This window comes from Hyla sarda, chromosome 2 (genome assembly GCF_029499605.1).
Source record: "Hyla sarda isolate aHylSar1 chromosome 2, aHylSar1.hap1, whole genome shotgun sequence".
Taxonomy (NCBI): Eukaryota; Metazoa; Chordata; class Amphibia; order Anura; family Hylidae; genus Hyla; species Hyla sarda.
The window spans coordinates 286,313,632-286,336,957 of NC_079190.1; the positions used below are offsets into that span (position 1 = coordinate 286,313,632).

General features: G+C 41.2%; 1 protein-coding gene across 5 annotated transcripts in view; it reads right to left on the minus strand.

The window, feature by feature from the left end:
- LOC130356190 (transcription elongation factor A protein 3-like) overlaps window positions 1-23,326 on the minus strand; it is an 89,400-nt gene that overhangs the window by 39,096 nt on the left and 26,978 nt on the right. For 2 of the 5 annotated variants that reach the window (XM_056557341.1, XM_056557342.1), the window contains exons 6-13: window positions 13,905-13,970; window positions 7,295-7,381; window positions 5,402-5,455; window positions 947-1,018; window positions 772-840; window positions 594-668; window positions 421-498; window positions 76-150 (exon numbers count right to left, since the gene is read on the minus strand). In XM_056557341.1, coding sequence (XP_056413316.1) covers window positions 76-150; window positions 421-498; window positions 594-668; window positions 772-840; window positions 947-1,018; window positions 5,402-5,455; window positions 7,295-7,381; window positions 13,905-13,970 — 576 coding nt within the window. Of the gene's footprint in view, window positions 1-75; window positions 151-420; window positions 499-593; window positions 669-771; window positions 841-946; window positions 1,019-5,401; window positions 5,456-7,294; window positions 7,382-7,490; window positions 7,730-13,904; window positions 13,971-23,326 lie in introns of those variants that run through there. The other 3 variants (XM_056557344.1, XM_056557346.1, XM_056557345.1) reach the window with 3 other exon arrangements.

The following is a 23,326-nucleotide window of genomic DNA, read 5'->3' on the forward strand; positions in this document are numbered from 1 at the left end:
GCACCAGACTCTGGCGCACAACCTGACAAAACATGGGCCTCTGTATTACTTAATGAGTTAATTGAAAAGTTTTACCTTTCCTCTTTGGTGCTTGTAGGTTTGTTGGATCCATTTCGACTTGATGAAGTTGGTGAAGACATGGAGTGTCTCCTGGAGAAATGAGAATGAACAATAAGACTGAACTACTAAAAGATAGGGGGGAAGATTTATTAAAACCTGTGCAAAGGAAAAGTTGCCCAGTTGCCCATAGCAACCAATCAGATTGCTTCTTTCATTTTGCAGAGGCCTTGTTAAATATGAAAGAAGCGAGCTGATTGGTTTGCAACTGGGCAACTTTTCCTCTGGAAAGTTTTTGATAAATCTCCCCCCGGAACTTTAAACAAATCTGTATGACTTTCTTATGTAAAATGGCAGTTTTACCTTTCCTCTTTAGTGCTTGTAGAAGGTTTGTTGGATCCATTGCAGCTTGATGAAGTTGGTGAAGGCATTGTGTATTTCCTGGAGAGAGGAGGGTGTAGAATTTAACTAGATTATTGAAAGACAAGAATGTTAAACACGCTGTATTACTTTATTAGTTAATTTAACAGTTTTACCTTTCCTCTTTGGTGTTTGTAGGTTTGTTGGATCCATTTCGACTTGATGAAGTTGGTGAAGAAATGGAGTGTCTCCTAGAGAGATGAGGATGTTGAATTTGTCTAAATTACTAAAAAACATAATGACTATAAAAAATTTTTATATGTTAGAGCATTTTATGTAATACAAAAGGTTTACCTTTCCTCTTTGGTATTTGAAGAAGGTTTGTTGGCTCCATTTCGACTTGATGAAGTTGGTGAGTAACTCCTGGAGAGATGATGGAGAGATGAGAATGCAGAATATGACTGGATTATTAAGACAATGCAACATTAAACACTCTGTATGACTTTATTAGTTAATATAGCACTTGTACCTTTCCTCTTTGTTGTTACTAGCAATGTTAGAACCAGGAGATGATGGTAATTTAGTGTTTAAAGAGAGGCGCCTAGTGGAAACATAGAGAAAACAGTAGAAAAGATAGATTACTTTTTTTTTTTTTATCACAGTTTTGCAGCAAATACAAATATAATTTCATGACAACAAAACTTTAACACTTTACCCCTTTATCCTCCTCCCCTTCCCCCGTCCCCCTGGAAAGTAGAGGGGGGGGGGAATAAGGCGAAGAAGCCTTTCATCTATCCTTATAAGAGCCCTTGTTCTAATTTAGCCCAAGATTTATTGTATTTTGCCAACTTTCCTAATGAGCCCTGGCCACTCCAAAGTTGATACTTCCTTGTTTTTAAACACCAAATGTTGCCAGACTCTAAAATCAGGAGTTTTATCAGACAGACAAATTCTTAGGATAACAATTTTAGTGCATGTAAACAAATTGAGAATTAACCCTTCAAAGATATCTCTTCTTAATCGCTCCTAAGATGTCTTTTCTCCAAACTAAATACCCTCAAGCTTGAGAACATTTCTTGGTACATGAAGCACCAATACTAGAGCTGTAGGCACTCTTTGTATTATCATATGATGCTTTCATAGGGTTAAAATGCACATTCTAATATCCATAGCTTCTCCTGCATAACCCGCTCGCTACTTATTATTGCCAAACATTATGGCTAGCAGCCAGCTCTATAAGAAATGCAATGCAAGTATATACAGTGGCACGGGAGCCCAAACAATCATGGCACCACACTTCCAAAGCCATGGCCTTACCTTCTCCTGTTCCAATATGCGAATTGACTGAGCCTGTAAGCCTGTCCATTGATCCCCCCGGATTTGACCGAATCTGCCAGCCAATCCACTGATCTATCTCTGAGCATACCCCGTTCTAGGAATGCCCAGGCCAAAACCTTGGCTTGGGAGCCTGCTGTACAGCTTGTGCTCCCCTACTAACAAATGGACCCGGTTACAAAGCTCATGATGTACTTGCTGTAGCCTGTGAAAATCATCCTTTTTCTGTGGTAGTGGAGGGAAGTATCACAGTCTGATTTACAAAATAAACAAGGAACTATGTGCACATGCCTTATTTGAGATCAGGGGAGTTACTAGGTTAAAACATTACACTACAATTCCAATCCCCCTCTGATCCCTTTTTGAACCCCCCCCCCCCCCCTCCGATCCCCCTGTGCCATTTCAATTCCTCCCTCCCCTCTTATCCCCTATGCCATTTCATCCCCTCCCCCTATCGGAAGGGGAGGCAATTGAAATGGTACAGAAGGGGAGGGGGGTATTGGGAATTAAAATGGCAAAAGGGGGATCAGTAATGGAAAGATGCAGAGTCTAACATGTTTGTCCCGCAGATGCTGAAGAGATGAAGTTTTGGCTGGAAGAAGACATCATGGCAGTCAGAGCAGGATGGAGAAGCAAAGGAAAGAGGATGCCGCTGATCAGAAAAGATGTATTTGTGAGCCTCTAAATGTAATTGTAATCACTTACATGGTATACAGAACCTGTGTATAGCTAGTATATACCAATATATGGTCCTGTATATAATCACTTATATGATATACAGATCCTGTATACAGCTGGTATATACCTCTATATGGTCACTGTATTGGGGGGGGGGGGGAGTTGGGGAATCTTGGTTTGTATATAGTGGATTTTATGTAATAACAGTATAGCCGAATTATCCAGTCACCAGTCGCTTTGTGGTGTAATGGTCCTTGTGTGGCGGTATTGTGTGTCCCTTATATAGGTGAATAATTGGTAATATTTATCTTGGTATATTGGTATTATTGATATTGTGGGTCTCAGTATGCCCGATCTGGTCAGGTTACTATAATGTAAGGTAATACGTGTGTGTGCGCATGTGTGATGTGTGTTTGTGCTTTTTCTGGGGGGGGGTTTCATTCTTGGACACAGACAGCACAATGTCTAGGATCTGCCCTGGTACTGTCACTGGTCTCCCTGTGCAGCACTTACATAATTTTCTGGACTGTCTGTGTTCGTGTAGTTTCTCCTCCCCTGCGACCAGCACGTTATCATTTCTCTCCCTGGTATAGGCAATCAGACACTCGGTGCAATGTAGGAGATCTGTTACAAAGGCTGCATGTATGTAAGCCTTGCTGACTCCCGGCTTTAGGTGGAAACAGGGCTGGTTGTGTGATTGATTAGATGAGTTCAGAGTGCATAGTGCCTTCATGACACAGGACGGGCATTGCCATACATCCCTCTACTTTCAACTCTCAGCAGCATCCCCCCCCCCCTCCTGCTCTGGGGAGAGGTAAGAAGAAGTGATGCTTGAAGGTGAGTTAGTGGTATAAAAGGGATGGAATGTAACTAAAAAGTAAAAAATCTAAAATTCCCATGATTATGGAAAGTTTAGAGTTTAGTGGGTGTAATGTGTAAGTAGCACAATGACTAGTCAATAGTCACATCATAACCTCTTCATCAGTCTTAATCTGCATTTGCTGCCAATCCTTAGCAATTCACAGTAAACTGCTGAGAATCATTGCAACTACAGATTAAGTATTGATGACAAATAGATACCGCACAATGCCTCCACATGAAGCAACTGCATTGTACAGGAGCACTTGTCCCAATGAAGTGAGTGATGCACAAGCTGCAATATTAGATACTTGAAGTGACTGCTGCTGATTTTTGCTTTTTAAAGTGTCCCTTTATTTAAAAAAATATATTTGACATGTCACAGAGAAATGTCAAAAGTTCTAATTGGTCAGTGTCTCAGTTCTGAGACCCCGACCTACACAAACCAGAAGAGTACAAGCCGGAAGAAGTATGCAGTAGCACAGTTAACTCCCCGGCTCATAGCAATATCTGTCATATCATACTGGGAGCTGTAGTTCACATGGTTAAAACATATTTAGTGCTTTTCCCTTACTTGGCAATTGGTATATTTGATTATTATTAAATAATTTTCTGCAATGCTCTACACCACGAGCGTCTGTCAAGCCAAGAAGGGAACCTGTTAAAAATTTGAACCCCCTGAAACTGCTGCTGTCACCTGAGCCCCACCTCAGCCTAGAACATAGAGTGGTCTCACCTAATACATCTGTGCTGTAATGCTCCTCATTGTTCTTTGGCTTGAAGTAGCATCAGCTGACAGTCAACAAGACTAACCCCTCCCTCTGACCCCTGTGCTTGGAGCAAAATTTTGTATGGTCATGCAACATTGAGTGGCCCCCGCCACTTGGCTGCTCCTTTTGTGGCTCCACCCTCAGCCACACCTATGGCCCATGCCCCGCATCTTTTGGAGACCTATCAACACCCCTTTTTGAAACCCAGGTGTGGCCCATTTCTGCTACTTCTGTCCCCCTTCCTTTGTTTCAGAGCATGTTACTACGATGCAGTTGCACCCATTTTGGAAACTATCCCCACACCATATTCTAGAAGCAGCTAAGGGATCAGCTGGCATCCCTTATGGCTTCTCAACTTAACTGCATTTTTTTTCTCTTTAAAAGCAATGGTTGAGCAGCATTTTTCTGTATAATGCGAGAAGCATATGTTAATATAGAGTTATTCCTCTATTATTCCTCCATCCCTTATACAGAGGAGTACTATACCTATGCACATAAGGCCTTTACCCTAAGAGCCTTGTGTACAATAGCAGTCACTTGTACATGTAGGTAAAAAATTATGGGGAAATACATTTCACTTTATTTATTAAAGAAACTTTTGATATATTTTAGATTAATGAATGTTGAATAACTTTCCAATAGCATGTTAATGAAAAATATGCTTCTTTCTATTGTATTTTTCCCGATCAGTCCTGTCAGCAAGCATTTCTGACTCATGCTGGAGTCCTAAACACTCAGAGCTGCCAGCCTGCTTTGTTCACAGCCAAACAGGCTGTGAACAAAGCAGGCTGGCAGCTCTGAGTGTTCTCCTTTGTGAACAAAGCAGACTGGCAGCTCGTAGTGTTTAGGACTCCAGCATGAGTCTGAAATGCTTGCTGCCAGGACTGATAGGGAGACCCCTAGTGGTCATTTCTTCAAAGTGGAAAATTTAATAGAAAGAAACATATTTTTTTTTTATAACATGCAATTATAAAGTTATTCTGCATACATTAATCTATAATATATCAAAAGTTTTTTTGATGAGAGGTACACTTTAATGTCTTTCCTGTAATTCCCTGTTTTTTACCCTGTTCACCTTTTCCAGCAAATCTTTCCCAAAGTGGGCATGAATTAAAAAAAAATTCACAATCTAAATGGTTTATGAAATTGTTCACCTTGTTTTTGCCATCTTTTCAGGCTGTGATTTTTTTCACTTTTCACAGAGAGGGTAAATAAATGAAAACCACTAAAGTTACATGACATGTATAAACACATTCATAAATATGAGGGGAAAATGAAAAAATATTCACTAAAAAGGAAAACACAAAAAGGGTAAACATAGAAAATAAAGCCCTAAGTCTCACCTTTCTAGCTTCTTGGAAATCTGAGATGAAGATTGAACATCAGTTGAATGGCTTCTGTAAAGAAAATATCATTATGTCTTATGTATTAAGTAATGACAGTTACAGGCAAGTTTGTAATAATTATGGGGGAGATTTATCAAACCCTATGCACATGAAAAGTTGCCCATAGCAACCAATCAGATCGCTTCTTTCATTTTCCAGAGGCCTTGTTCAGAATGTGAGAAGCGATCTGATTGGTTGTTATGGGCAACTTTGCCTTTCCCCAAGTTTTGATAAATCTCCCCCAATGTCTGTATAATGGAATGAAAAATAAAATATGGCTATATACAGTGACCCCTCGACCTACGATGGCCCCGACATACGATAATTTCAACATGCGATGGCCTCTCAGAGGCCATCGCATGTTGAAGGCAGCATCAACATACGATGCATTTTTATGTCGGGGCCATCGCATAAACGGCTATCCGGCAGCGCAGACTGCTTCAGCTGCCACCGAATAGCCGTTTACGGTGCCCCGTGAGCTCCGGTGATGGTCACTCACCTGTCCTCGGGGCTCTGGCGCGTCCTCTTCGGGATCCCCTGCATCGGCGGCGCTCTCCATCAACGTCATCACGTCGCTGCGCATGCCGTCCCCATAGGAGCGACGTGCGCAGCGACGTGATGGCGGCGACGGAGAGCGCGGTTGCCGGGAAAGCAGAGGCCTTGCCGGAGCGTCGGAGACACCTCGGGGACGCGGCGACAGCAATGGACGGCGACATCCCGGGCAGCGGTGACGAGCGGTGACAGTCCGGAGCGGCAGGGACAGGTGAGTACAACTTTCTCTAACAGTGGTCTACAACCTGCAGACCTCCAGATGTTGCAAAACTACAACACCCAGCATGCCCGGACAGCCAACGGCTGTCCGGGCATGCTGGGTGTTGTAGTTTTGCAACATCTGGAGGTCCGCAGGTTGTAGACCACTCTCCTATACTTTACATTGCACGGATCCCTCAACATACAATGGTTTCAACAAACGATGGTCTGTTTGGAACGGATTACCATCGTATGTTGAGGGACCACTGTACAATGCATTCAGAAAGTCTTCCGACACTTTTATCTTACATAGGTTAACAGTGGATGACAGATTGTTTTTAATATATCATCAAGTTATTGCAATGGCTTAAAATACACACTTTTAAGAAGGTAAAACAAAAGTAAATGTGAAACAAAAAGGGCAGCCTGTATTTAGATGTTTACAGCAGCCCTGCAAGGATATTTAGACTGTTGTTTCTTGTAAGGTTAGAGATGCCAATGAATATAAATTTATATTTTATATGTTGTAAATATTGGAAAATCTGTAATAAATTCTATATATTTTGTAAAGTGGTCAGGTTCCTAGCTATAATAAGAGGTGTCTGTGGTGGCCGAGAGAGAAGCTGCTCAGGGAAAGGTTGTGTGTGCGGGAGATTTATCAAAACCTGTCCAGAGGAAAAGTTGCTGAGTTGCCCATAGCAACCAATCAGATGGCTTCTTTCATTTTTCAGAGGCCTTTTCAGAAATGAAAGAAGCAATCTGATTGGTTGCTATGGGCAACTCAGCAACTTTTCCTCTGGGCAGGTTTTGATAAATCCTGTGTCCTGTGTCAACACTGCCCCTTTATTCTGAGGATTGAAGGGGGTCTCAAAGATCAGACCCAGCTCATACAGCGAGGGCATGTCCAAGCAATATGCTATTTGTTTATGAGCTGGAAAAAACTATTTGATTTACTGCATTGGCATTGGTTGTATAGTATATAGAAGAATTGTTACATATATATTTAGGCATATAAATAAAAAAAGGAATAGAGAAATAAAGACATTTCGATTAACACAATTATTTACTGATATAGATATAGTGATATATAGAAAGTGTTACCGTTTCAGCTTTGAGTCTTTGAAAGTTTTTTGCTGGTTCTGAGATGGAGAATGACCTTCAGGGCAGTCACTGCATGAGAGAAAAGTCCTGTGATGAAAAGATATTTCTTATCGATGTGTCATATGCTCTATAACAGGTGTACTCAACTGGCAGACCGGAATCGTGGGTGCCAATTGTTTGGACCAGCAAGCAGCACCTCTTCTCACAGCTGCCTGCTTCCCCAGCCTGTTCGGGGAATCGGTGAGAGGTGGAATGCACTCTCAATGCATTCGACTGTAGTTGTGTCTTGAAAGGGGTACTCCACTGGCCAGCGTTCGGAAGTAAATGTGCCGTCATGCCCCCTCCCATAGACTTGCATTGAGGGGGCGTGGCCGTTAAGTCACGAGGGGTATGGCCAACCCCTGCAGCGCAAAAACAGTGTTCAGAACATTTACTTCCGAATGCTGGCCAGTGGAGTACCCCTTTAAGACAATGATACAAATGAATAGCCGAGGGCTGACCAGAGTGAGGGAACACTCCACTGCATAGCTATCCTGCACTACTCGTATGATGCAGATAGCAAGATTAGCACTGCCTGCATTATTCCACTCTGGCTAGGCCTGACTAGAAGACACCAGAGAAGTGGAGGGAGACGCTGTGCAGGTGAGTATTCTCAGGGGGACAGATTCTCTCCAGTTCAAGCAAATCTACAGCTCCCATCATGCCCTTCTGTCGATAAATGATTGGAATTGTAGTTTACAACAACTGCAGTGTCACAGGTTAGGAAACAATAATTTACAAGCACTTTGGCACAGTTCATTAGAGGGCAGTGGCCCTTATCATTAGCGGAACAGTGGCACGATTCACTAATGTACAGTGGCACAGTTCATTATGGAAGCAGTAGTACAGTTCATAAGTTTATTAGGAGCGATGGAGCAGTTCGTTAGATGGGGCAGGATTTTTTTTCTGCAGATTTCAATGTAAACTCAATGACAACTTCCAATCTGCAGGTACAAATCCTGCACATCAAATCTGCGCCAGATACTGTTCATGTAAATAAACCTTTATACTTAACCCCTCAAGGACGCAGGAAGTAAATGTACATCCTGGTGAGCTGGTACTTAACGCACCGGGACGTACATTTACATCCTAAGCATAACCGCGAGCATCGGAGCGATGCCCGGATCATGCGCGGCAGGTCTCGGCTACTGATCGCAGCCAGGGACTCGCCTGTAATGGCAGACATCCGCGATCCCCGGGATGTCCGCCATTAACCCCTCAGATGCCATGATCAATACAGATCACGTAAGTGACATTAATCTCACGATTAATGAAAATGGATGATCCCCTCACCTGCCTCCGCTGCCTTCCCAGCATCTTCTGCTCTGATTTGCCTTCCCGCAGACCAGAGCAGAAGATGACCGATAACGCTGATCAGTGCTATGTCCTATACATGGGGACTATAAAAGTGTAAGAATAAAAGTATAAAAAGTAAAAAAAATTAAGTAAGAAAAAATTCGAAAAAACCCCTCCCCCAATAAAAACGTAAATTGTCCCATTTTCCCTATTTTACCCCCAAAAAGTGTTAAAAAAATTTTTTATAACATATTTGGTATCACCGCGTGCATAAATATCTGAACTATTAAAATAAAATGTTAATGATACCGTACGGTGAACGGCGTGAACGTAAAAAAAAAAGGGCCAAAATAGCTGCTTTTTTATAACATTTTATTCCCCAAAAAATTTATAAAAAATGGATTCAAATTTTATATAAGCAAATATGGTATCATAAAAAGTACAGATCACGGCGCAAAAAATGAGCCCTCATACCACTGCTTATACAGCAAAATGAAAAAGTTATAGGTCTTCAAAATAGGGGGATCTTAAATGTACTAATTTGGTTAAAAAGTTTGCAATTTTTTTAAGCACAACAGTAATAGAAAAGTATGTTATCATGGCTATCATTTTAATCGTATTGACCCAAAGAATAAAGAACATGATATATACTTATTTGGGGACATGTATCATTATTTGTGTATGGTAGAAGCAGTTTACCCCTTTTCCCAAACTCTAAATTATGCGCAGAAGCACTAAATTTATCAATCAAGCGCAATGAGCTTCATAAATTGCGGGTAAATATAGTAATCTCCTAAATTTACTCTTTGGAAAATAGAATCGATGATTTAGAGCATCTTGCTACGTTAAGTCCAAGATGGCTTATATTTGCGCAAAAAAAAACAGCTCTTGCGGCAAAATTTTTGGTGTTAAAAAAAAGTACGCAGTTAATAAATCCATGTGTTCTATAGATGTCACTCCAAGGTGCCCTGATTCAGCCACATCTGGAGGATGTGCTCTACCAAAACGTGCGCAAAAAAAGGTCTTGCGCAAAATTTTGCGCAAAAAAATACACACAAAACAGGGGTAAAATCTTTGATACATGTCCCCCATTTTCACTAGATCTCTCATTGTTAAGTATTGGACTTCACCCCATATTCCATCCATTAAAGAAATCATTTCTAGGGTTAACCCTTATGGTTGGCACGAATATAAGGTGGCTTCGGCTTGTGACAGGGAGGCTGAATTTCTTACTAGGTGGGATGTTTGGTTACAGGGCCCACACAATACGATACAGCTATAACTGATAATTGAGATACTATGTTAAATCCCGGTGTGTCTGTACCTATACAGAAAACTAGGACCAAAAGAAAGATAGGTGTATTTTATAGACCTTTTGCTCGATGGACGGAACTTGTGCATTGTTCTGATTATTTTATTTTGTTATATGTTTGCACTTTACGAGAGGTGATTCACCTTCTTTTATGTTTTTAATATTCTTTCCTTTCTGTACTTGAAAATCTTTTCAATAAAAATATTGTTATAAAAAAAAAAAAAAAAAAAGAACATGTCATTTTTACCGTAAATTGTACGGCGTGAACACAAAACCTTCCAAAATTAGCAATATTGGGGTTTTCTTTTTAATTTCACCACACAAATAGTATTTTTTTTGGTTGCACCATACATTTTATGGTAGTTTTTTAGTGAGTGATGGCATTACAACGGACAACTGGTCGCGCAAAAAAACAAGCCCTCAAACTAGTCTGTGGATGAAAATATAAAAGAGTTATGATATTTTGAAGGCGAGGAGGAGAAAACGAAAACGTCAAAATAAAATTGTCTGAGTCCTTAAGGTCCAAATGGGATGAGTCCTTAAGGGGTTAAAGGGGTATTCCAGGGAAAAACTTTGAACAATTCCTTTCTATTCCAAGTAGAGCTATCATGAGACACAAAGCCAAATCCTTGTAACTTGAAATACAAGTTTATGTTCCTGTTTGAAGGTTTTTATGGACAGTAAAGTTTAAGGTTGGTACATAAGTCATTGCTGGACAATTATGTTTCTATTTTGCCTGTTTGATTCTGCCCTTTGCCGGTCCATGCAAGAAATTATTGGCAGGACAGCCAGGTGAGCTGCATTACATAATAGCACCTGTTAATAAGGTAGCTTAATGTCTTTTTGTATGCCTCTTATTTCATTTGGAGAACCCAGAGTTATATGTATGCTGTGTCTACAGCATAATGCTGTACAGAATCTGTGCTCATAGCTCTGCCATATAGCGCAATCAATTCTAATGCCAGAAATTGTACATATCAGATATTGTGGATAGTATTAAACATGAACAAAATGTTAATGAATGTTAAAGTGGTACTTTTTTTTTTTTAAATCAACTGGTGCCAGAAAGTTAAACAGATTTGTAAATTATAAACTGGAGGTGGGGGGCTCACACTAATAGGAAGAGAATGTGTATCGAGGTACTGTATGTTACACGTGAACCCTACGTGTCAAAATATAATATGGAGATAATACATGGAAATACAGACCTCTAGATAGACATGTGGTAGTGTACTGTATAAAATTAGAATGGAGTGAGATTAATGTCACTTACTATGTATAATCATATATATAAAATATGATAGAATAATAATTGGTACAGGCTAAGTGATAATGATAATAATGATATAAATTTTAAAATAAATTTTAATTATTATTGAGTGTGCGACTGTGCAGGGCCCTTGCACAGACCGCACCCTTATTATAATATTAAAAAGTAATTAAAATTAGAAACATAAAAATGAATATATGCAATTAATAACAAATGCTGATGTGAGATACGCCGTCCCAAATATTGGCAGCTTGAATGAATGAATGAATGAATGGATCAATGTTCAGTTCAATGTGTTAGAGTTCAATGAATGAAAAGATAGTTCAATGAATTATGTCCGAGGAAGTATCATTGAAGTTCAAGGTGCTACACAGTATATAATAGAAATCCTCCACTGAGTTAGTTGAAACTTTGATAACAGTAATTTGTAGAAGGCTATTGTAGCAGATATATCCAAATGAAAGCTATTGTAGCAGATGTATCAAAGTGAAAGTGTATCAAAGTAAGAGTTATTGGTGCAAAGCACCGCTCACCGCTTCTCCTGATGTGCTCTGATGTTCAGTGCGGTTCTTCTCCTTTCCGGGCTGGCACAGCTCGGCAGCTGGCCTGGTGGAAAAGCCTAGGATCTTCCTGCGCTGGCTCGGGATCCGGATACCAGGAGCTGGTAATTGCCGTAGAACCGGTGTACCGTGGAGCCGATGTAATGTATTTGTATACAAATATACAGCCACTGAAGAAGGGGACAACCCGAAACGCGTTTGACATTTTACCCACATCGGAGATACCCAGTCCAACCAGCAAACACCTATTTGCAACTGCTGGAACCCCCCAGTTTTGGGACTACTACACTACCTAGGAGCGCGCATTCTTACACGAGGACACGGCTCCGCTATCCTCCCAGTGCATTCACCGCTCACCTGCACTCGCCTTATCCACCGTCCAGATGCAGATCTGTGCCAGCTCCAGACCATCCAAGTGCAGCCTCCCCCCAGCTCATTACATCGGCTCCACGGTACATCGGTTCTACGGCAATTACCAGCTCTCGGTATCCAGATCCCGAGCCAGCACAGGAAGATCCTAGGCTTTTCCACAAGACCAGCTGCCGAGCTGTGCCAGCCCGGAAAGGAGAAGAACCGCACTGAACATCAGAGCACATCAGGAGAAGCGGTGAGCGGTGCTGTGCACCAATAACTCTTACTTTGATACACTTTCACTTTGATACATCTGCTACAATAGCTTTCATTTGGATATATCTGCTACAATAGCCTTCTACAAATAACTGTTATCAAAGTTTCAACTAACTCAGTGGAGGATTTCTATTATATACTGTGTAGCACCTTGAACTTCAATGATACTTCCTCGGACATAATTCATTGAACTATATTTTCATTCATTGAACTCTAACACATTGAACTGAACATTGATCCATTCATTCATTCAAGCTGCCAATATTTGGGATGGCATATCTCTCATGAGCATTTGTTATTAATTGCATATATTCATTTTTATGTTTCTATTTTTAATTACTTTTTAATATTATAATAAGGGTGCGGTCTGTGCAAAGGCCCTGCACAGCCGCACACTCAATAATTATAATTAAAATGTATATAAAAATGTATATCATTATTACCATTATCACTTAGCCTGTACCAATTATTATTCTATCATATTTTAAATATATGATTATACATAGTAAGTGACATTAATCTCACTCCATTCTAATACTTTAATTTTATACAGTACACTACCACATGTGTATCTAGAGGTCTGTATTTCCATATATTATCTCCAGATTTGTAAATGACTTCTATTAAAAAATCTTAATCCTTTCAATAATTATCAGCTGCTGAAGTTGAGTTGTTGTTTTCTGTCTTTTCTGTCTGGCAACAGTGCTCTGCTGACATCTCTGCTTGTCTCAGGAACTGCACAGTTTAGAAGAGGTTTGCTATGGGCATTTGCTTCTAAACTGGGCGGTTCCCGAGACACGTGATATCAGAGAGCACTTAGACAGAAAAGAAAAACCTTAACTTCAGAACTTTTTAATAGTAGTAATTTACAAATCTGTTTAACTTTCTGGAGCCAGTTGATGTATATATAAAACAATTTTTTTCCTGAAATACCCCTTTAAGTAGCTCATTTTACCCCATGACTTATTAGTAGGGTAATATATTCTGCAGCAGACAGCGCCTCTTTCTTGCAAGGCCATGCTCAACTAGGTGTGAACCAGACCTTAACATTCAGCTTGGACCTTCACCTGATGGCAGATGTGGATAAGTAGGCCCTTACTAAAAGTAGTTCAGTACCTCTGCTCCATATAAAAGATATGAAGGAAAGATAGGAAACTGTATACCATATAATGTTCTTTTTCTAATAGTTGCAGCATAGTATTTGATCCCAGATTTGCAGGTGTCATACATTTTAAATATATGGCTTAGAAACACTGACTCTTCTTGTAGTTTAAAATCCTATAGGATCAAGTTTAGGTGCATTTGCAATGCAAAGGCCCATAAGTTGGTTTATGGGCACACAAATGGGTGTCTGATAGGGGCTGTATATATTATCAATGCATTCCTGATGAATGAGAATGATATATATTATTATTATTATTATAATTTTTTTAGCAATTTAGATTAAAATAAATTATGGAATGGCTTGTCATTCTTTTAGTAGTGCACAACAACTTTGTTGTTTACCGTTTTACTTTTGGGTCCTTGATGGCAGGTTGTTGGCTCACAGACTGTGAGCTCTCAGGACATGGACTGCAAGATAAAGAAGAATCGGTGACGGCACCATAATGAAACATTTCTACAATCTTAAAGTATATTATCATAGGAAACAACTCTGGTAATATTAACTCAGCCTGTGTGACCAACACTGGACATGTGGGGTGTACAAAGATTGTGATTGGCTCCTGGCTCTGGATTCAAAAGCTTCTTTCACACCATGTTTTACAGTGTGCATCCAAAGCTTCCATTAGGCAAAAAAACTGACATGTATATGTCTAAATGGGTTGTCCGGTAATGTTATTTATATATATATATATATATATATATATATATATGTATATGTATATATATATATATATATATATATATATATATAATGTGTTCAGGCAGGTGGGCAAAAAAACTAAAAGGCTTTTAAATACCTCCCCCCTTAGTGGTGCGGTGTTCATGCAGCCCTGGTCTCTGTTGCAGCAGGCTTCTGTGTTCGTTTGTTTGTTGAGATCACAGGTCTGTTCAGTTAATGAGTAGCTAAGGCGGGACATTGCTGCATCTACTGATTGGCTGAGCAGGTCTTTGATGTCATATTAGTAAATCCAGAAGCCCGCTGCAACAAAGACCGGAGCTAAGTGAACCTGGTGATGGTGGGGAGTAAGGAAGGTAAGTGTGAGTTTTTTTATTTTATTTATTTTTTTATTTGCAATTTCTCTGGGCACATTGTTAATAAATAATATTGCCTGGACAACCCTTTTAACAAGCCTCAACTCTCACCCGTAGGCTCCAATGTTGAAACTACATATATAGTGTGGTATGTGTATTTTTCTGGATGATTCTGTATGGAACAGCAAAGTCTATGCTATTCCATACAGTAAAAAAACAACAACTCTGTAGTATACTCTTGTTTTACCTTCATCTGGTGAATGGAGTTTTTTTTTATTTTTATTATTTTTTTTTTTTAGTGCAGTGTGACTTTATTCAGCTTGTTAGTTACAACAGGGTACCATCAGTTTACCCATAGCTATACATCTTGCCATAACTTTGACTTTAACTTGTCTTAAAAAATGTCTCAGAAGTACGTAGATATACTCTCACATGACCTAACAGTGTTATACAAGGATTTAGGGTTTTTAGGGCTCTTAAACAGTGCTAAACACATATTTTTAAACTATTGGTAAAGTTGAGGTTTGGACAGAGCTAATATGGCCAAAACTAGAAATTTTTGCCAGAGCTCAGCAAAGTTTTATTATCTCTACTCCAGACAGACCAACTCAAATCTTTAAAAGTAGTTGTGAGAAGCATTATCATAATTACAAACTAAAATCACAAGCCTCACTTGAAAGAAGCAGTTCCAGCCATCACAATAGAGATGAGAGAGAAAACTAAATGTTTGACAAAATATTGCTAATCATTTTCAATTTAGGGGGCTATCCAGGAATAGAAAAACAAAGCCAATTTCCCTCAAGAACCGCTCCCCCTCTGTCTCCAGGTTGGATGCGGCTTGGCAGCTCAGTTTCATTTTAGTGAATAGAGCCAAGTTGTAATACCACACACAACCTGGGGACAGACGTGGAGCCGCCCCCGAAAGAACTTACCCCTGCCCCTCCACTCCTGGACAACCCCTATAAGCTTTTAATCATGTAAAGCCTACAAATGATCACATAAATATTCAAATGGCCCATGACAGAAAAAGGTTTTCCACCCCTTTGTTAAAGCAGGAGCTCAGTTTTCTAAGAATATATCAATACCAGCCTTACCGGTAAAAAAAAAAAAATATCTGTGTCGGGGACCTACGCCCTACTGAAATTGTTGAACTGGCATGGCTGGCGTGGTCCAACTGCGGGAACCCCGCTTATCATAAGAAAGGAGATCCCGTGTCCCCTGACTGAATGCCTTAACTGTACAATCCATTCTATTCCACTGTCACCAACCATAAATACAACATTAATCACATTAATCATCCCAAGAAAAAAGAGACAGATGCGAAAACAAATTTGAATAATAAACATTTACTATTCTACCCCATCCCTCCCCCCACCCAAATCCCTGGTCCAGGGAGGAGGAGGGAAATTTTTTTTAACCAAAATATCCAAATCTTATTCCATTCTTTTCTTCCTCTCTTGCTCCGAATCCATCTAAACTCCCTATTTTTCATGTTGCTTAGCCCATCTCTCCACTCTTCTAGCCTTGGCCCTTCAGAGGATATCCAATTTCTTAAGATTACCAATCTTGCAAAAAAGGGAACCCTATGTAATATATACTCATATTTACCCATATTTCCTATAGCGCCAAGTAAAATAAATTCAATTGTACGAGGCACCCCCACCGGTATTTTATTCTCAATCTCACAAATTACGGATTCCCAAAATCCAGATATTTTATTACATAGCCAGAGGCTGTATATATAGTCCGCCACTTCCGCCCCGCACTTCACACATTGTGCTGAGTCTTTCACCCCCATCTTATATAAATCGGATGCGGAATAATGAGCCATATGGACCAGCTTAAATTGTACAATTTTATGTTCCATACTACACGATACCTTCCCAATATTCTAAGTTATAATTTCCCAGCTTTCCTCTGGTATATGCCCCACCTTGTCAACCCACTTTTTCTTAATCCTATCAATTCCCGCATTTCCCAATGTGTTATTCAGACATTTATATAGGGTGGAAATCCCGTTTCTCTTAAAATATTCTATGTGTCTCATTACCTCTATTACCTTATGCCTTTGAGCAAAATACATTTCCTTATCTACTGTGTTGTGAACTGCATGCCTAATCTGCCAAAAGTATAACCAATCCCTATCTTCTATACCATTCGACATTTTAAAGTGATTGAATGAGAATAATTGACCTTTATCAAACATATGGTCAATCTGTGTTATACCCTTGCTATCCCAAAAACTTGATTTGCAATGTATCAATTCCTTAAATTTTTGGTTCCCCCATAGTGGCGTGAATCCCATACTGTGGTTTATGTGCAACATTTTTAACATATTCCACACTTTTTTAAATTTGATCATCAAAATACTATTATCCCATTGATCCTCAACGTAATCCTCTAATTCTAACACATCATATATATTGTCTTTTTTTTTATACAGCAAACAGCTTCATAAAATACAGAAAATAATATTTTAAATAGCCTAAGGGGGCCCCAAACTGTCCCATATAAGAATACCAATGCTGTAAAGAGTTGGTTCCCTAATACATATTTTGGCCCTCATTTACTATTCTAAACCCAACCTCTTTTGTCGAGTTTTTTTGTCGCATCTTTGTCTGCGCCATGTCGCAGACATCGTGCGCCAGTCTGCGACACTATGCGACATTTCTTCCCGACAGACCCGATGTGGATTCTCCCAAACCCGAAAAAGGGGCGTAACCTGACATTTCTGAGCTTTCCCACGTATTTATTAAGGTTTCCAACCCGAATTTGTTGAATTGTTGTGGATTTTTTCCCGACAGCTCAGAGGAGTTGGAAACCAAAACCTACAAAACCCACGTGCGACAAACAGGATGCGACATAATAATAAATACCAGGGGGAAAAAGCAGTCGGGTAAGAAAGCAAGATAGACTTACAACCAGATTTTCTTAGTAAATGAGGGCCTTTGTATATGGGCCTAGGGGCTTTAAGTTACCCCATTGGCCCTCATTTACTAAGAAAATCGGGTTGTAAGTCTATGTTGCTTTCTTACTGCTTTTTTCCCCTGGTATTTATTATTATGTCGCATCCTGTTTGTCGCACGTGGGTTTTGTAGGTTTTGGTTTCCAACTCCTCTGAGCTGTCGGGAAAAAATCCACAACAATTCAACAAATTCGGGTTGGAAACCTTAATAAATACGTGGGAAAGCTCAGAAATGTCGGGTAACGCCCCTTTTTCGGGTTTGGGAGAATCCACATCGGGTCCGTCGGGAAAAAATGTCGCATAGTGTCGCAGACTGGCGCACGATGTCTGCGACATGGCGCAGACAAAGATGCGCCAAAAAAAAACGACAAAAGAGGTCGGGTTTAGAATAGTAAATGAGGGCCATTGTGTTTGGATTTATCTGTTGAAATGTTTCCATTGAACAGCACCTCAATTGCTCATTGTAGCAAGTATCCCATATAGAAAGTTGTTATAGTTACCCGTGTTATAGTCTAGGAGTTGCTGGAACTAATCATCCCCTTTTAGACTGATTCTACAATATCCCAGAATATAGGCTCCATAAAGGATATATGACTCCTAACAAAGAACCGCATTCTGCTTCTAGAAGTATAGTGTAATATATATCCACCATTTTCTATCTGACCTGTCATATCTCCTGCCATTGCATGTCAATACTGCTGATCCGGTTTACCAGTGAGTAATTAATAAACTGCTGGTTTCATTTCATTACAAATTGCTTTAAGTGGTAACACCAGCTTCACACCTGTATCAGTTCTTAGTGTAATGAAATATGTGCTTAAAGGGGAACTCCGGTGAAAACAAGTAGAAAACAAATGTTTTCAAATCAACTAGTGCCTGAAAGTTAAACAGATCTGTAAATGACTTCTATTAAAAAATCTTAATCCTTCTAGTACTTATTAGCTGCTGTAAAAAACAGAGACATTTTAGAATTTATTTTCTGTCGGACAACAGTGCTCTCTGCTGACACCCCTGTCCGTGTCAGGAACTGTCCAGATTAGAATCATATCCCCATAGAAAACCTCTCCTGCTCTGGACAGTTCCTGACATGATGTCAGTAGGTGTCAGTAGAGAGCACTGCTGTAAAACAGAAAAGAACTTTTCTCTGTAGTATATCTGTAGTATACTTCAGTTGATAAGTACTAGAAGGGTTAAGATTTTTTTAATAGAAGGGATTTACAAATCTGTTTAACTTTCTTGCACCAGTTGATTTGAAAACATTTTTTTTCCACCGGAGTTCCCCTTTAAGCCATACTGCACAGAGATGTTGGTTTTGAAGAGTGACCTGTGCTTGATGATAATAATGTACTGTGTGGAGGACCTCTGCTCTCCTGACGACAATATTGTGATGTTATTTTTATGCTCAGATCACAGGCTATTTAGAATAATATTCTATTTTGCGCATTGATAATCCATACAGTGACCTCATACATATCCAACAATTGTACTTAATTATGGACTTTCCAGCACTTTAATAACCATAGTTATCAAGCACTCACCAACTAATAGCTGTTATGCATAAATATGTGAACATCATTATTAGGCCTATGCTATAGTACAGTTCCTGTGTTAATTGCTAACATTGGCTGATCAGACTGCAGTGGATTGGTATTGATTTCCCGGCCTGTACTGGTTGTCAATGAAGAATAATCATATTATATCCATTATAACAGCTTCTTCACTGTGTGCTAAGAATGGTGCACATCTTGAAGAATAACGAATCATGAATATATCATTAGAGGTATAGATGATGGTTCTGTTCCACATCTGTTTGGTGTTTGAAGCCTTACTAATAAGTTACTATTGAGCAATCCTGAGGACCGATAACATAACACTATGGGTATAATCAATCTACATGTTATTGTAGGTTTTCTAGCAGAAAAATCATCATATAAATATTTGACTAAATTGCCATTAAAGAGGTTCTCCAGTGCTTACACATCTTTTTCCCTATCCAAAGGATAGGGGATAAGATGCCTGATCGCGGGAGTCCCGCCGCTGGGGACCCCCGGGATCATGCACGCGGCACCCCGTTTGTAATCAGTCCCCGGAGCGTGTTGGCTCCGGGACTGATTACAGGCGACCACCGGGCTGGCGGCGTGTGACGTCACGCCTCCGCCCCATGTGTGACATCACGCTCCGCCCCTCAATGCAAGCATACGGGAGGGGGCGTGACAGCTATCATGCCCCCTCCCGTAGGCTTGCATTGAGGGGCGGAGCGTGATGTCACACGGGGGCGGAGACGGGACGTCACACGCCGCCGGCCTGTTGGTCGCCTGTAATCAGTCCCGGAGCGTACGCGCTTCGGGGACTGATTACAAACGGGGTGCCGCTGCATGATCCCGGGGGTCCCCAGTGGCGGGACTCCCGCGATCAGGCATCTTATCCCCTATCCTTTGGATGGGGAAAAAGATGTGTAAGCACCGGAGAACCCCTTTAAAGCATTGTTATCCTGAGAAGCATAAGGACTTCTCCGAATTTAATGTGTCTCGTTCCTCTCAAAATCAGTGCTTGCTCCAAAAGAGTTGACATACACTGCTCAAAAAAATTAAGGGAACACTTAAACAACACACTGTAACTCCAAGTCAATAACACTTCTGTGAAATCACACTGTCCACTCAGGAAGCAACACTGATTGACAATCAATTTCACATGCTGTTGTGCAAATGGAACAGACAACAGGTGGAAATTATAGGCAATTAGCAAGACACCCTCAATAAAGGTCACCTTTGAATGCTGGCGGTGCTTTCACTCTAGTGGTAGCATGAGACGGAGCCTACAACCCACACAAGTGGCTCAGATAGTGCAGCTCATCCGGCATGGCACATCAATGCGAGCTGTGGCAAGAAGGTTTGCTGTGTCTGTCATCGTAGTGTCCAGAGCATGGAGGCGCTACCAGGAGACAGGCCAGTACATCAGGAGACGTGGAAGAGGCTGTAGGAGGGCAACAACCCAGCAGCAGGACAGCTACCTCCGCCTTTGTGCAATGAGGAGCACTGCCAGAGCCCTGCAAAATTACCTCCAGCAGCCCACAGATGTGCATGTGTCCACTCAAACGGTCAGAAACAGACTCCATGAGGGAGGAATGAGAACCCGACAGCCCAACACCGTGCAGGACATTTGGCATTTGCCAGAGAACACCAAGATTGGCAAATTCGCCACTGGCGCCCTGTGCCCTTCACAGATGAAAGCAGGTTCACACTGAGCACATGTCACAGATGTGACAAAGTCTGGAGACACTGTGGAAAACGTTCTGCTGCCTGCAACATCCTTCAGCATGACGGGTTTGGCGGTGGGTTAGTAATGGTGTGGGGTGGCACTTCTTTGGGGGCCCTCGATGTGCTTGCCAGAGGTAGCCTGACTGCCATTAGGTACCGAGATAAGATACTCAGATCCCTTGTGACACCATATGCTTGTGCGGTTGGCCCTGGGTTCCTCCTAATGCAAGACAATGCTAGACATCATGTATCTGAAGTGTGTCAGCAGTTCCTGCAAGAGGAAGGCATTGATGCTATGGACTGGCCCACCCATTCCCCAGACCTAAATCCGACTGAGCACATCTGGGACATCAGGTCTCGCTCCATCCACCAACGCCATGTTGCACCACAGACTGTTCAGGGGTTGGCGGATGCTTTAGTCCAGGTCTGGGAGGACATCCATCAGGATCATGCCCAGGCATTGTAGGGAGGTCATACGGGCACGTGGAGGCCACACACACTACTGAGCCTCATTTTGACTTGTTTTAAGGACAGTTTGTTTTAAGGACAAGTTGAATCAGCCTGTAGTGGGGTTTTCCACTTTAGTTTTGAGTGTGACTCCATATCCAGACCTCCATCGGTTGATAAATTTGATTTCCATTGATAATTTTTGTGTGATTTTGTTGTCAGCACATTCAACTATGTAAAGACTAAAGTATTTCATATGATTAGTTCATTCATTCAGATCTAGGATGTGTTATCTTAGTGTTCCCTTTATTTTATTTTGAGCAGTATATATGTATAGATGGTCACCACTAGTGTTGAGCGGCATAGGCCATATTCGAATTTGCGAATATTCGCGAATATATGGACGAATATTCGTCATATATTCGCGAATATTCGCATATTCGTTATATTCTCGTTTTATTTTCGCATATGCGAAAATTCGCGTATGCGAAAATTAACATATGTGAATATTAACATATACAAAATTAGCATACGCGAAAATTCGCATATGCGCAAATTAGCAGATGCTACTTTTTACATATGCGAATTTTTGCACGCCAGTCTCACACAGTAGTATTACAGCCTTCTTTACACCACACAAGCTGGAAGCAGAGAGGGGTGATCACTGTGATGTGTACTGTGAAAAAAAACCCCCAAAAAAACCGAATATTTGTAATTACAAATATATAGCGCTATATTCGCGAAATTCGCGAATTCGCGAATATGCGATATTCGCAAATAATATTCGAATTGCGAATATTCGTGAGCAACACTAGTCACCACGCAATAAATATATAATTATAAAAACATATATGTTACGCCTAGCGCTCCGGGCCCCCGCTCCTCCCCGGAGCGCTCACGGCGTCTTTCTCCCTGCAGCTCCCCGGTCAGTCCCGCTGACCGGGAGCGCTGCTCTGTCATGGCCGTTGGGGATGCGATTCGCACAGCGGGACGCGCCCGCTCGCGAATCGCATCCCAGGTCACTTACCCGTTCCCGTCCCCTGCTGTCATGTGCTGGCGCGCGCGGCTCCGCTCTCTAGGGCACGCGCGCGCCAGCTCCCTGAGACTTAAAGGGCCAGTGCACCAATGATTGGTGCCTGGCCCAATTAGCTTAATTGGCTCCCACCTGTTCCCTGGCTATATCTGGTCTCCTCCCATGCACTCCCTTGCCGGATCTTGTTGCCCTTGTGCCTAGTGAAAGCGTTTTGTGTGTTTAAAGCCTGTGTACCAGAACTTCTGCTATCTCCCCTGACTACGAACCTTGCCGCCTGCCCCCGACCTTCTGCTACGTCCGACTTTGCTTCTGCCTACTCCCTTGTACCTCGCCTATCTTCAGCAGTCAGAGAGGTGAGCCGTTGCTAGTGGATACGACCTGGTCACTACCGCCGCAGCAAGACCATCCCGCTTTGCGGCGGGCTCTGGTGAAAACCTGTAGTGGCTTAGAACCGGTCCACTAGCGCGGTCCTCGCCATCCCTCTCTGGCACAGAGGATCCACTACCTGCCAGACGGCATCGTGACAATATATATGCTATGGTTATTATTGTGTAAGTTTCTTGGAAAGGATCAGTATATCATAAAACAATATTCTAATAGTATGTGCGGGAAGTATGTATAGAACCATATGGTTAGGTATAAAAACACATAAAATGACATCAATAAAAAATGGCTTATTGGTAATTTGACAGTAATAAAAAATGAATGGAGAGAAATATATGTATATATATATATATATATATATGTCTATGTTATAAATGTGATAACATTTAATAATTATTATAATTATTATCGATACAGTGGTCCCTCAACATACGATGGTAATTCGTTCCAAACGACCCATCGTTTGTCGAATCCATTGTATGTTGAGGGATCCGTGCAATGTAAAGTATAGGAAGATATACTCACCTGTCCCCGTCGCTCCGGACCAGGTCCTCACCGCTCCCGATGCTGTCCCGCTGCTCCGGTGTCTTCTTCGCGATCCTCCGGTGTCTTGCGCATCTTCTACAGGGTCCGGGCCTTGCTTTCT